General features: G+C 41.4%; 1 protein-coding gene across 4 annotated transcripts in view; it reads left to right on the forward strand.

The window, feature by feature from the left end:
• Positions 1–15,117, forward strand: part of kiaa0825 (KIAA0825 ortholog) — a 116,684-nt gene that overhangs the window by 49,460 nt on the left and 52,107 nt on the right. For all 4 annotated transcript variants that reach the window (XM_042221259.1, XM_042221262.1, XM_042221261.1 and 1 more), the window contains 2 exons: positions 1,025–1,180; positions 3,062–3,156. In XM_042221259.1, coding sequence (XP_042077193.1) covers positions 1,025–1,180; positions 3,062–3,156 — 251 coding nt within the window. The remainder of the gene's footprint in view (positions 1–1,024; positions 1,181–3,061; positions 3,157–15,117) is intronic.

Below are 15,117 nucleotides of genomic sequence, written 5' to 3' on the forward strand. Positions count from 1 at the left end.
TTCTGAATGCAAACATGTTAGTTTTTCTAGCATGAAACAAGGACATGACATACTACAACTAAATCTTAAAAACTTTATTCTTCATGTTAAATGAAAAGGATATTAATTTCTTTAGTTTTAATTTATTTTTAATGCAACACTTCTTTGACATTTAGTCTTAAGACTAATATAATTAATATAACTACCTAAATGAGCCTGGTTATTTATTTTTTACATTTAGATAATTTAGATAAATTGCATTACCAGATCTCTTTACCTTTCTCTGTCTAGTTGGAGTTCATAATCTGTATCTAATAGGATCCAGCATGGACATGTAGAGTATGTGTTTTTGATGTTTTTGAAGTGTTAACACATATAACTCTGCTCGGCAATTTGAGAGAATGTGAATGGGAACCGCAAGAATCAAGAGTTATCCTTCTGGCAGCTCCAGCGTCTCTACCCAGCCAAGGTCGAGGCAAGAACATGCAGGTCAGGGACAGACTGGGTTGGTGGTGAGGTGAGGGAGGAGGAGGTCCAGAGGCCATGTCAAGCTGACGGATGGGAATATACCGAATTCACACCAGGATGCCTATGTGTGCATGAACACACACATAGAGTCATAGTGTACAAAGACTCATTGCTATATGCTGGACCTATTGTGAGACACATGCATTAAAACTACAGCAAAGGTTACAGAAACAGCACCAGAAAGTGCACTAGTGTAAAAAAACCTGTTTCTCTTTCGTTCCATCTGTACATATTTTGTTTTGATATATGTTTTTCATTGCTTTATTCATTCACTGAAATATGGCTCAGGGTGGAGCCATACACGTAAGTAGACGCTAAAACTCCACTAGACTCTTTATTTGTTTGGTCTGTTCGATCGACTTTGAGTTTAGTTATTTTACTTATACAAAACCTTTTGGCCTCACTCTAGTTGTCAGACTTTTTCTTTACAGCTTATTTATTATCAGTCTTATCAATCACATTGCATCCGTCTCCTGTGTTTCTCTTCTTCCATCCCACCCTCATAACCTGCTTACAGGAACTGCTGATGTCTAAACTGAGTGGAAGCTCAGACTTGCCAAATGATCCTCCACTTTTTGTGAAGTTTGATCTTGGCCCCGAGAGTCATGTTGGAGGTGCCCGTTTCAATCCTCTCCACCAGTTTGACCACATTGGCAAGAAGAAGCTGGATCAGGTGTGTTAAGCCTTTTAAGGTTAACATTGTATTAACATTGTAGCAAATAAGTGTTTAAAACTTGTTTTAGTTGTGTGAAACATCTTTGATATTCATGTGAACTTTTTCCAGTTTTCAGACTTTGTACTGTGTGGGTGTACTTGTGACATACAGCGTGGTGTCATTATAACTTTCACCGAGGCCGGAAGCTTAATGTTGAAGGTTAGAAGCTCTTTGAGTCTCTAGTGAACTGGATACTGTGGTAGTCTCTGAAGTTGTCAGGTCTTTCTGGGGCTTGGCTTTCCTATTCCCCTTAGGTTGCTGTCTTTTTCCGAGCAGGAGTTAGGCTGGCAGGAAGAAAAGAACGCCGAAGAGGTGAAAAGATGAGAGAAGTTTTTTTTTTTTTTTTCTTTTGTAAAGAAGTGAGTAATGTTAAAGGAGAGTGCAGTCTTAAAGTGCACTTCTTTGGGGCTTTGAACCATGTAGCCTCTTATCCTGAACCTATCCCCAGGAGTGTCACCATGATGTTCATTTAATTGTTAGGTTTTTTGTTCTCCATATCAGGGTTGAGTCTACCTACAGGTAACTCACTGTAAGAGTTGCTCGCTTTCCCCCTCATTTCCCCTCTATTACTATGATATCCCCCACTGTTAGGAGAGATACAATGGTACTTATAACACTTACAGCAGTAAGTATTTTCTCAAGATAGGCTTGTGTGTGTTTCTGCTTTCTTTTTTTAAGGATTAGAATTATAACTTTAATATTTATATTATTAGAGTTGAATACAATTCAGTTTTATTTGTACAGAACCTATTCAGTCAACAGTCACATCAAGGTATTTCATATTGAAAGGGAAAGACCCTACAATATTAGAAACCTCCAGTAATCAGACAATCTGCTATGGGTAACCACTCGGCAACAGTGGGAAAGAAAAACTCCTTTTTAACAGGAAGAGCCCTGCAACAGAGTCGGGATCAGGGAGGACCAGCCATCTGCTAAGATCAGTTGAGGGTGATTAGAAAGAGAAGAAACAAAAAGGGAAACACAGAGTGATAAATACAGAACATAAGCTATGAAAAAGATTTGCATTTGTGACTCTTATATTTGTCCCTTATAGCAGCTTCAGTTCTTGCTGTGGCTTTTCAAGAACATTAGTCCCATTTAATTTCTAAGACTTGGCCTGTTTTCGGCTTATCACAGGAGGCTGCATAGCTTTGCATAGAAACACCCTATTAAGAGAATGATTAAAATGCCTTCTCCGCTTCAGGTGCCTGTGTTGTTTGTCAAATAAAATGGAGGGAGGAGGAAAAAGTTACACCCATCAATCACAGATGAGGAAGAAGCAGAGGGGGGATCGGATGGATGGATGGAACGAGTAGAGTTCTCCTCCTTTTGTCAATAAAACTCAGCCTGGAGTTAAGAGTGACATTTTACAATCAAAGCAATCTGATTTTTATTTGCTTTCCCAATATGGTGATGGTGCCAGGTGTGTGTGTTCCCTGTTCACATCCACACACGCGCGCGTGTGTGTATTTTTAAAAAAGAGTGAGAGTTAGCAATAGAGGGAAAGAAAAGGAGAAGGGAAGGTGGGGGGTTGGCAGAGTGCCATTGAAGATGGAAAGAGGAAAAAAAAGGCATAGCAAGAAGAGTAACGACTCCCTCCAAAAATTGATTTATCTTTCTATAAATGATGGCTACATCCCCCAAATGGATTTATAAATTAATTGCTGTCTTATTGGAATAAAAACCTTCTTGTGCGGACATGATTGATCGCCTGATGTCGGTGGCCTGCGCTGGAGACCCCCCTCCTCTTTTGTTAGTGGGTCCCAGCTGGAGCGGTAATGCACTGATGGTATTAACCCTGATTAATAACTAACAAACGCTATCCTCATACATCAACAGAGTGCTGTGGTCGACTGGGCATGGGACTGGGCAAGGCTGCTCCCAGCCTATCAGGGCATGAGTCGGGTCACCTTCAGAGCTCTGCTGGCCAACAGGTAAAACATTTCTGTTGCAATATATGTATTTTTATGTGTCTTTTTGTGTTTCATTTGTGCAGTCATTTTGTGAATTACTCGCCTTAGTACAGACCTCAGATGGTTTTTATCAGCATATAAAGTTTCATTTTCCAGATTGTGTCTTCTATAATGCGGGCTGTGCTGTGGAAAGAAATCTTTGGAAATTTTTGGTAATTGAGTAATGCCTGCTTATTAGGTACTTTTGAGACCTTGGGGTTGGTACATAAAGATGGATAAAAAAAAACAGGCTGGTTCGGATTTTTGTGTCATCTGATTGAAGTTTTTCGCCCAAGTCCACCACTCCTGTCCCATCCTCTCCTCCCCCTCCCCTCCTGTTTTACTCTGCAACAGGCATAAATATTTATGCAGGTATGTGACACATATTAGATTGCAATACTTCAGGCTGTTCCCTGTTCTCCATTCACAGCTGTCACGCTGCCAGCTATCAGGGAGCTATGGGGCTACTGCACCTTGTCTCCACACCTACGCCCAATCCATTCTAAATCACTGCCATTGTAACACACACACACACCTTTCTAACAAAGGGCAAGCTCTGCATCTGCCAAGGACACGGGCCTAATAAGGGTGAAGTACTCAGCTCTGTGCTACGCTGTGACGAGCTTTGTCGCCTCCATGCCTCTACCCCCTCTTCCCACACCCACATACACATATTCTATTCTTCCGCCCCTTATACGCTGCTTTGTTGCATGCTAAAACAGATACTGTCATTGTTTGACTGAGCCAAATTAGTGTTTCAGCATTCATGAATAGAAACTGAAAGAAGAGGATATGAAGTCCGATAGGAAGAGACATAGAAAAAGAGGGTCTGGACTTGAAGTTTGAGATTGTGAGCGACACGGAGAAAAAGCATATCACTTCTGACAAGGATTCAAAAAGTGTGAAGATGGGAGTGGGAGGGGTTAAAGGTTATATAATTCACCCTAATCTCATAGTATCAAAGTGTCTGAGATTCTGTCATCTGCCTCATTAGCCTGTCTTTGTTGGGCCAGAGGAACAGATTTCATGGAGGATTTGGAGAATGGCTTTGGTTCAGCACAAGTTGCTCGCACAGAGCAGGAAGTTAGTTTCATGGACTGGCGACATGTAAGCTGTCAAAGTTTTTCTCAGATCAATCTGTGACTCAGAAATATCCCTCAAGCTATAGAAGGCCGTTCATGGGATAAGCACACTGATGTCTCATCCACTGATCCATTTGTTAGTGTAGATAAGGAACACTTTCTGCGTAACCACAGGCCGAAGCGCCTTCGGCTGTTTTCACTTCACAACAATTACTCTTTCACTGCTTCCAGTTGCTGAAAAAGCCACAGCATATCTCACCCTCTTGATGATTTTAATAGTAATGTTTCTACCCCGTACAGTATAAAAAGTCCTCTTATTGTGACCTTGTTGTGAATTTCTACCTTCTAACTTTTAGTCTCCTTGAATGACTTTCTCTTCCTGTACACAGTCAATATTTTTTTCTGCTCCCTGGCTGTGTGACTTAGCAGTGTGGCCCATTGGCCTCCTATATATTGTGATAGTGGCAGGACAGTTATTGTGCCTAGGGTTTATATCACATTCTAATGGAGCAAGGCTATGAGTTAAGGGGCGGTAGGCTTTTAAACCAGGGCTGTTAAATCACTGTTCAGATGACTTCATTAGCAGAGCGGGACACATGCTGAGACACTATGTCGGCACACACACGTACACACACATGCGTATACATACACTTTCACCCTGCTACCTTGACGGTGTAACGCTCGGGCCAGACAGGAGGGAGAGTGGATTTATACAGATATGTGTGTCCTTCTTTGTCACCTGTCACTTCAGTTCCCTTGGCATGATAGCTCATCCATCATCTACAGATTGAGCTTTTCAGCAGAAACCAGACTGATTAATACTACTGAAGGACCCCCAGGGTTGACTATATGACCTGGCTTCCTGGCAGACTTGATACATTAATGGGCAGATGGATTACTTATGTAAAAAAAACACTTGTTTTCTGACTAAATGGTGGGTTGGCTTTGTTAAATACGTTGTTACTGTTAAAAACAATGTAAGAAGCAGTGATTAGTGGATGTGTTTGATGGAGTACTGCCTGGCAGGGTCAAATTTTGATTGTTTGTCTGGGAAACTGACCAACCTGTTGGTTCTTGGCCAGCTGTGATAAATGATAGGCCTCAAAAACCTATTAAGGAAGGCTAACTGCTTTGCTAAATAGATATTTTTTTTACTTTACTTGCCTTATTTTCCCCCTTATTATATGGATGGATGGGTGGCTCTGAATTCTACAAAATCAAAAGATCCCTGTTTTAGCTCCAGGAGGAGACACAAATCCCTTGTTGGATGCATCAGGAAGGACATCAGACATAAAAATCAAACATGAGGAGCTACCTGCTGTGGCAACCCTTTGTTAGCAGCTGAAAGTACCTCTATTACATGGATGGACATCTTTATAGACACTGATGTGCAGCTGACTTATGATAGGCTTATACCAGAGAAACAACACATACTCTGTTTAACAGCAGAACTAACTAGTAAAATTCAGCCACCCTAAAGTTTTCAGTGTCTTCCTTTATCTCTAACAGATTTAAAGTTTTTGCATATGAAAAAAACTATCTTCCTTACATGCTCATATATACTTAACATTTCACCTTGAACAAACTGTACTGAATGCATTTATATTAATTTCCATGCATTACGAATTGAAATTTGTCTAGGTTGTCTCATTCCTTGACTTCAAGTTATGAACCGCTCTTTGTTACAGAAGCATTGAGTCAAAGCACTAAGTGCTTCAACTGATGCTGAAGTTTCTCTTCAGCGAATAGATTGCAAATGGATAAGTCAACTGCTTTGTCCTTGGTCGCACTTTCAAATCCCCTTTTCTTTAGTGAACACTTGTAACTCTGTCTGAGCGTACTTTTATACAAAACAATTAAAAAAAAAACACAGCTCAGGCCCTTTGTAGGTTGGAAATAATGCCAGGAGTGCTGACCCTTCTCTTTCTTCTGTGACTCTGATTGTGTCCCAAGGCCTTCGAGTGCTACGGACTTTTATGTCATTTTTCTTTTCCATCCGTGGAAAAATGAAACAAGTCTGAAAAAGTGTCATGTGTTGCAACAGACAAAAGTCACATTTTAGCTGTCATCTGCTAAGGTGACTTTTTGAAACAGTTTCCTTGCACCTATATGTCAGAGAAGGTCCCCTGACCTGGTTGTTAAGGGGTAGCCAAGTATGAGAGATGAAGCCTCATGTGTCACTTGGCACTCTTCCACTCCATCATAAGGATCTAATATCGTCCAAGGACATTCATGCTTAGATCTGCTAGTTCTGCTGCTCCGGGTACACGGTCTTAAAATCAGCGTGGAGCAACAGAAAGATGTCATGCGTTGGCCCGCAGTAAATTAGATATACTGTAGCTGTGCTATATTTAGACCTTATTTTCTGAGTAAGCACTGCTCGGTACGATTTTATTACACACGCATTGACAGTAAAAGGGTACTAGTAGTATTGACCTCTAGATTTGCTGGCTTAATATAGTTAGCTACAGTATAACTACTGAACACTAAACCATTTTCTCTGAATTGTCTCATTGTTTCTGTTACCCCTCTGGTCTATAACAATAGCAGTTTGTGGAAAAATGCCAGTCTGTGGCATTCTCTTGCTTGAGCGGCTCCTTAAATTGCGGCGATAGACGCTTGTGCTTTCAGGAAGTGGGCAATCGCCATCTGTTCCTTGGCGCTGCCATATGGCGGGCCTTTTTCTCAGGGAATAAAATAAAAACAAATATGTCAGAACGTTCGTCTTTCTCCACGGACGCTGATCAACCTGGGGAGAAGCTGGATCTCAGTGTGTCTGGATTAATGGTCTTACTTTACGCTTCAGGGAATGAGTGAGTGTGCGCTCGTCTTTGTGCTTTTGTGTGAGCACGTGTGCATCTTTTTGTGAGGGCATGCACGCACTAATGCACATTTGTGTACCTGGAAGTATTTCTCAAAGCATTTATCTGACTTTAAGGGTGATGGTACCGTACCGTTTTGAGCAGTTGGTTGCCCTAGTCTTGGAAGCATTAAACAACGCAGGAGAAAAGAGCTTCAAGGTTAGCCAGAGTGACATTTCACGGCTGCCGCTGCCAAAGAAACAAGAAGAAATGCTCTCAAGCCATCATCAGACTCTCCATCTTGCGAGGCCACGAATTCAAAAGACATGTCACTTTTGAAAATCAGGAGAGTGTGAGGTGTCATTGAGGAAGGGCTTCTTTCTTCTCTCGTAGATCTCCTTGGGTGTCCTCTCTACTGACTGACAGCTTGGGATGGGAGTTTGTGTTGGTGGAGACAGAATACATCTTTTGTCTGCTTGGTTATACATGGCGTGTTTTGTCTTCGCTACCCCTGGACAGCACTGACACATTGAGGTTTTCATTAGCCGTAAGCAGGTGGTGAAGAAGAGGGACGAGCTTATGCGCATCACTCTGTTCCCATCCCTGCTTGTGTGCATCTGCACTGCACCAGCTTGTATACTGTAAGCATATCACAGAGGGCGTACATGTGTCGGGCCGCGTGTGTTTGAATGTTCAACATTACATTTTTAGCGTGTGTGATACTTGGAGGTTTGCTCCAAAGGCGAATAAATCAGTGATGCCTGGGATAAGGCCGTGGCCCCTCCTCAAACTGCACAGACAGGCTGAGAGGCTCATTAATCAAACGGCCAGTCACAGATGTGATGGCTTCCACACAAACCGCCAGCAGACTGTGAAAGTCACATCCAACAGAGTCAACTGTCAGCCAGGCAGGCAGGCTGCACTTTTCTGCTCTCTCTCTCTCTTTCCCCCTCTGTTGTATTAATCTCTCACTCTCCCTTTACCTCCTCTCACCTCCAGCATGATGCCTCAGTGTGATACATTTGAAATATTTGTCTTGTCCCTCTAAAAACCATCTCGAGGGTCGAGAAAAATCCATGTTCTCAGAGAGTGGTCATGGTCAAACCATTTTGGGGACACAAGACATCAGTCATTACTGCACAATGCTCTGTTCTCTGAATTTACTTACACCATAGGTAAACACTGACCACACCACTTCAGATTATCTCCTAAATTACATGAATCCTTGTTCATTCCCTGAATAAAAGTTGATAATCTGGTAGAATATTATGGAATATGGTGCAATTTGTTAGGCGAGTCAGTGTATTCCTTTTAGTATTTTGTCAGTATCTGGAAATTCCAGGTACACTCAGGACTATCATGAGTACCCTCTTCATGGAAATGCTGGCATGTGCAAAATATGTTTTCCCATTTCTTTTGGGTTATTATGTCACAAAACTTTTCTGCAATCCCAACTCCGAATGGGTTTAAATTAGTTATAGTTATTACCAGTAATTTCTATAATATTGCTGCTCATCATCATAACCCTCGCTTCACGTTGGTTATTCCACACAGCAAGCTGAACTAGATTATCCTGTTATCCTTTGTCAACTTACTGTACCTGACGTTGCTTTAAAAAAATGCATTTTTTATGTAATTTAATTGTATAAATAGCAATCTCTGTGACTGTTCCAGCTTCAGACTTTGGATGGATAAATAGTTGGAGTGACTCTAACACCAGAGCTAAATGAAAATGCTGCTTAATCTACTGAAAAGCCCTCCCAGCACAGATAGAAATGCTGGATGGAACAAGGACAAGACAAAGCCACCCTCTCCTGATTAAAAATGGCAACTCCCAAGGCTCCTCAAACACACTGGGGTATTTGATGCTGCAAATAAAGACTGTATTCCACATGCTTTTGCTGTCAGAATGGGAAATGGTGCAGAAGGGAAGGAAATTCTCTTGTTATGATGCCAGGTTTTTGGAGAATGACACCATCATAGTTGGAGCCCTGCAAGATTTAACTACATCTGACTACACAAGGTCTATGGGCAGCTTTTTAAACAAAGTTTGACTGAACAGAGAAACAGCCATTTTTCAGTGATGTGGCTTCTTTTTTTATCAAGTTTTCCAATTTTACTTTTTTCCAGTGTAAAAAAATAAAAGAGAAATGTTTAAGCATGTGAAAGCAGGCTTATATTAGCGTTACTAAAATGAGATATGCACGATATCTCATGTCATCTCAATGCCAGCTGAGCTTTTTCACATTGCATTGAGATCAAATGTCCTCAGACATTGTGAGCTTTGCACAGCTGTAAAGAATGCTGTCATTAACTGAAAAATAAATACTTCTACAATACCAAAACAAAAGTAGTAACATGCTGCAGTTGTCACTGGATACTTTATCACACTTGCAGCCACCATGCCTTTTGTTACTGCACCTGACTTTGCCAGCTTTGGATCAAGTTTGTCTTTGGATTTCTAGCATGTCCACTGGGTATTTGTTTTGGTGAGCTCTGTCAGCGAAATAACTCCATGTTTTGCCCTTGGAACCAGTTTTGTCAACCAGTTTAGATGAACTGGGACTTGGTTCAAGACGTGGTGGACTGTTTGACACTGTTGCCATGTTTCCTGCTGATTTACTGAAATGACTTTTTAGCTGACTGCAGCAGTCCATTGTCAAGAGCCAGTTTGTGACCGTCTGTTCCAGTCCATCATTGTATGCGCTTCCATCCTTTTTACTATTCCATGTGCCATCTTTATTCAAATCCTCTGGAATTGATACCGAGTTAGCCTCTAAGCTTGCAGAATGTGTTTGGTTGTGTGGTTAGTGTATTGGAGGATACATGGTGAAATTAAAGTTGAAATGAAAAATGTTTGGCATTTTGTCTTTTATGCACAAGTATGTCAACTAAGAAAGTATATCCACTAGTGGTGGTCTTGTACTTGTTACTGATTAAAAAACTAACTGTAAGGCACAACATAAACATGCAGTGTATACACATTTCTAGATCTGGATATATTTTTTTTTTCATTATGTATGTGCCCAGAGACCATTTACTTAGAAAAGTGTAAGAGAAGACCCCGGACCTCTATAAAGCCAGTGCAAGATAGTAAATAAAAGAGCATCATCTAAATGCTTGAACAGGTTTGTGCAAGTATGTGTGTCCTCCTGTGTGAGGCTATGTAGTGAGGCGGTGAGAGGTTTTTTCCATTTTTTTGGGGGGTGCATCACGAGGTTGTATCCTGTCGCCAGGCTCATTAGTCCATCAGAGGCGCCCAACCAGCCCCAGCCAATCGTTGCTCTCGACTTGGCTCTGCCATTTGCATGTGGTCTAGGAAGAGATAATTAGAGGGATCTCTGCCTGTCACTGTTAATCTGGGACTTAGTGAAGGGCTGTGACGCCGACACGCTGATAGACTGACACACACACACACACACACACACACGGTGTCATATGAATTTGCACACACACTCAGATTCACAGAAATTCTACGTGGAAACACAGTGCCTACCTCCACACACTAACATGATTTGCACAGTTAAACACTGTTAAGCTGTGGATAGGACTGTTAGTTTTTTTTTAATGCTCTCTTTCTGATTTGTGACTAGTAGAGTGGTCTTTTTGTTGTATTTCTTATCTCTATTAATGCTGCGCATTACACTAAAGTACATCAGAGTTCCTTCCCCATTGGTGTGATATGATAGCATGTTGACTCAGTGACTGTTTACACCAGTTGTACTATGCTGTTGACACAGGGTTTAGATCCCTGTTCAGATAGACTGTGCTTGTTGCTTCCCAAACAGACAGAATGCTCAGTAAGTCTTTTGAACAAGCCCAGCTGTCAGCCCTATATACAGTACGTTCACACACACACACACACACACACACACACACACACACACACACACACACACACACACACACACACACACACACACACCAATACACTCACATCCTAACAAACATGCACATGCGCTCATGCACTGGCAGGTCCCCAGCTACACACACACGTCGCTGATTGGCAGGCCTCCTGTTTCCCCATAATTCCGACTGATTTATCCAATCAATCTCACTCGGAGAGCTGCTAAAGCGTTGACTAATATTAAGAGTAGAACATGCGACAATTAAAACATCCTTCAGGTAATTACAGAGCTGGTTTAGCAGCAAACAACTGAAGCATTTTATACATTCAGCATGTTGCCTGTGTGTTTTATTTGTACCTGTTTGATAGTTAATCGGGGGAAATGAGGTACATCTGTGAATGTTACCGCTTTTTAATGCACGTGCCGCATAACATCGCATCGTTAGCTGAACGAGTCTATGCAAATATTGACGCTCTTCACCTAATTAAGTGCTATTTTATCCTGCACAAGAAAATCTTGCGTAAAAAAGACTGGATAGATGTGCTTATTACCGCAAAGCCTTTTTCCAAACCAAGTGACAGCAAGTTCTTTTCGAGCACTGGGGGACTGCTAAGCTAAATGGTGGATGTTGAGGAAGTGCGTGAGTACCATTGCTGACCTCATCCGTCCTGCTCTGTGACCTTTTGTCACCACTGATGGCACATAATAGTTGACACTTGACTTTAGAGGCTCTTTAAGTGCCAAGAGTGGCCTGGGCCCTGGGTACATATTCTAATGCCATCATCTCTGTACTCTGTGAGAATACCCTTTGTACAGGAGTCCTCGCTACACATGTTTTCACTTTTTCTTTCTGAGCTTTCTTCGCCATTCTCCCTCCTTCCCTCTTTTTTCTCTTGTTTCCAAAAAAAGACACATGCGGTCACACACACAGCAACACTCAGACCCACTCAGACATGCTTTCGCTGAATTGAAATGGTCTGTCCCGCCCTTCTGCCCCTCTGCCATTTAAGGCAAGCACAGAGGTGCACTTGTCTTGACACTTGTCTCAACAAATCTATAGACAGCCAAAAGGACTATTCCAGCTGTTATCAAACCACTCTCTTCATGCCTCTCCTCTCCTCTTTTCTACTCTGTGTCATATTTAGATACAGCACCATTTTCCCACCTTCACCACCTGGACTCTATACTGTACGTATGGAAAATTACAGTGACGGGTGGGTATTATGTATATTAATATCACTGACTCGGAGGTTATTTATTGAATCCTTCTGCTCCATTCTAATTTGGGAATGTAGTATATTATATAGGTCACCTGAAAACTGTAACTGTACTTAAACTAACACTTGCTTTCAGGAGATTTGGGCAACCATTTCACAGCTATTGTAGATTTAGACTTTTGACAGCATCAGCTAATACGCATATGACAAAGGTTATAAAAGCCTTTGCATTCTTACAGCTTTCTGTAATAAATACCTTTTTATATCAAACATAATTTCCTATCTTAGAAGATATTTTTTTTACATTTTGTGTAAATTTTGCATAAAATGTCAAATGTCCGTGCTGTCAACTGCAAAGAATAGCCACACATCTTAACTAGTACGTTGATAAACATTAAAATATACAAATATATTTATGTATTTGTCTCCTGCGATGTATATTGGTGTACAGAAGGTCCAAGCACCCTAATCAATAAGAGGAATCAAATAGCAAATAAGCAGTTATTATAGGTTTAAAATCACTTCCAGCTCAGAACAAGGTGTTGATATCCACTGCTTGTTATGGGTCAGTCTGCACTGTAAATATGGCATGCTGTGGCAAATGGCAAATATGATTGCACTCTCCCACTCGGTGTTTCCCCACCTTTGCAGCTTTTTACTTTGTGTTTCTTTCAACTCTTTCTCCTTTTACCTGTTTTGGCTCCCTCTCTCTGCAATCTTCTCAGAGAAACCATCATGGGTCATGTTTTTCTGAGTCTTTGATCACTGAGTAGTCTTTCAGCATGTTGACTACAAGGCCTCTCACCTCCCCAGTGGTTGTTGCAAAAGAGGGGGCACACTTATCTAGCTTCTATGATGTTGATGGTTGAAAGCATTTGCTGATGTTGAAAGTGCGTGTGCACCTTTGTGCGTTTGTGTGTGTCCATTCAGACATGATGAAAGACTCTGTTATAGCACTGGGGTTGTGATCGGTTGCAACTACACTGTAGCTATGGTTGATAAGCATGGCATTCGTATCTGACAGATAATGATCATGTGACAATGCAGTCATTTAGGAGAATAATACCCTCGGCACAAATTCTTACATTTTTTTCTTCTTAAATAGCCTAAAAGGTTGGAGTTTACATCCCTGAGCTTTTCATCCATGCCTATTTGTTCTGTTATTCCATGGAAAACTTCCTTCACTGTTTCATAATGGGTTTCTCCTGAGGGCACAAACTCTGGCTGAAATAGAAAAAGCTTTATTCCCCCCTTAGTCTTTACACCTCCTGCGAGTAAACGATGGCTCGGTGTCTGAGAGGTTTGCGGCTCCATCCAGCTGCAGAATTCTCTCTTTTGTAAGATGCAGGGGATGGCCTTGATGTGACAGCTTGTGATGTTAGCCCAAGTTGTTTTTGACAGAAGACAAAGAAAAAGGAAAGAAGGCAAAGAAAAAAAAGGAAATATAAAGGCAAACCGATGGAATTTATCTTCTGAGGTGAATTGCTTGTGCAGGAATCAATTCTTTCTCTGCGTCATTTTCTTTTAAAAACATCTTTGTTTTCCTCCCCATGTTTGCTTTGTCATGACTGTTAAGAACAGTCGGTTTGATTGAATTTGCCACTGGAGACATTTAGTGATCTTGATGCATTCTTTGGATGCAGGGCTTAGGCTTGCTGGAAGCATCTTTTTTAGATGTCCCCCTCCCGCCCATGACATTACGGAAACAGGTCTACCCTTTACAGCAGACTGAATGGTGAGTGGTATTATTTGATATATTGTGCTGATACATGCCAGTCTATAAGAATGCCAATGACAATCATAGGAAAGGACATTTAGATTACTGTCGAGGCTCCCTGTCCTGTCTCTTCCTATCTGGCCTGCTATCACTCCATCTGTTTTGTAATCTGTCTTCTCTTCATCTTGAGTTTGACTTGTAATGATGAAGAGCTGGTCAGAGGGGTATAGAGCATTTTGTGTGTGAGGTGTGTGTGTGCGCATGTGTGTGTGAACTTTGAAGTTGCTGTTTTTTATGTGAATGAGTGGGAGCCTTGTATGTGTGTCCAGCCTGTGTCTGCCTTTACTAAGAGTGAGCGTGACCCTTGGGCTGTACCCCACAATCAGTCAGCCTGCCTAGCCCCTTCTGACTGAGTGTTCCTCTCTTAGTCCTCTGAAAGAGTCCTTCTTGTCACAGTGTGCCAGACCTTCCCTCTGCCCCTCACTGTTGTCAAGGTTAGCCCGTCTGCACCTTTTCCATTTTGACTATCCTTCAGAAACAACCTTCTTCATATGTGTCTCTGAAAAGAGTAAAAAGTTTGAAGTTTTCCACTCTTTTCTAGGTCTTCCACTCAAGGTTAGACTTCCCCAGTGCTCTTCATATAGCCTTCTAGCAGCACTTTATCCAGTACTTACGTGCATCTGAGAGAGGAGGAAGTTTAAAGGAGGTTAAATTCTCTCTTCCTGTTCATTCTCACTTTCTCTGAAGGTGAGTCTCTTGTTAATCTCTGATTTCATGTTTCACTTCTCTGTCTTGTTCGCACACACAAGGAAAAATATGGTACTGTGGCACAACATGTGTGTGTGTGTGTGTGTGTGTGTGTGTGTGTGTGTGTGTGTGTGTGTGTGTGTGTGTGAATAGCTGTTTGATTAGAACTTCCTCCTCTTTCTCTTTCTATGGTTTTGTCTTAGATGCTTAGATGATATATTCAGGCCATTACTAAGACAAAACACGTTTTAATAGGTGTCAAAGAAAACTACAGTAAATGGACTGAAATATTTCTTCTTGTTTTACGAATTTATGGTGATTGGTTGATTGAAAGTTAGTCTTGCTTCACTGTGTTGTTGTTGTTATTTTGGCTATGATGCATTTGTGAAAACAAATCTGAGTAGTTTTGAAAAACTGAGATGATATAAAATGATTTTTGCTCAACTCAAGTACAAATACAGAACAGCAGGGCTTTTTAGACAGTTAAAAATATCCTGCTACAGCAGAGAGGCAGAATTCATACGACTGCAA

The sequence above is a fragment of the Haplochromis burtoni genome, unplaced genomic scaffold (genome assembly GCF_018398535.1).
Source record: "Haplochromis burtoni strain Fernald_Lab_line unplaced genomic scaffold, NCSU_Asbu1 Contig_63, whole genome shotgun sequence".
NCBI classification, from domain to species: domain Eukaryota; kingdom Metazoa; phylum Chordata; class Actinopteri; order Cichliformes; family Cichlidae; genus Haplochromis; species Haplochromis burtoni.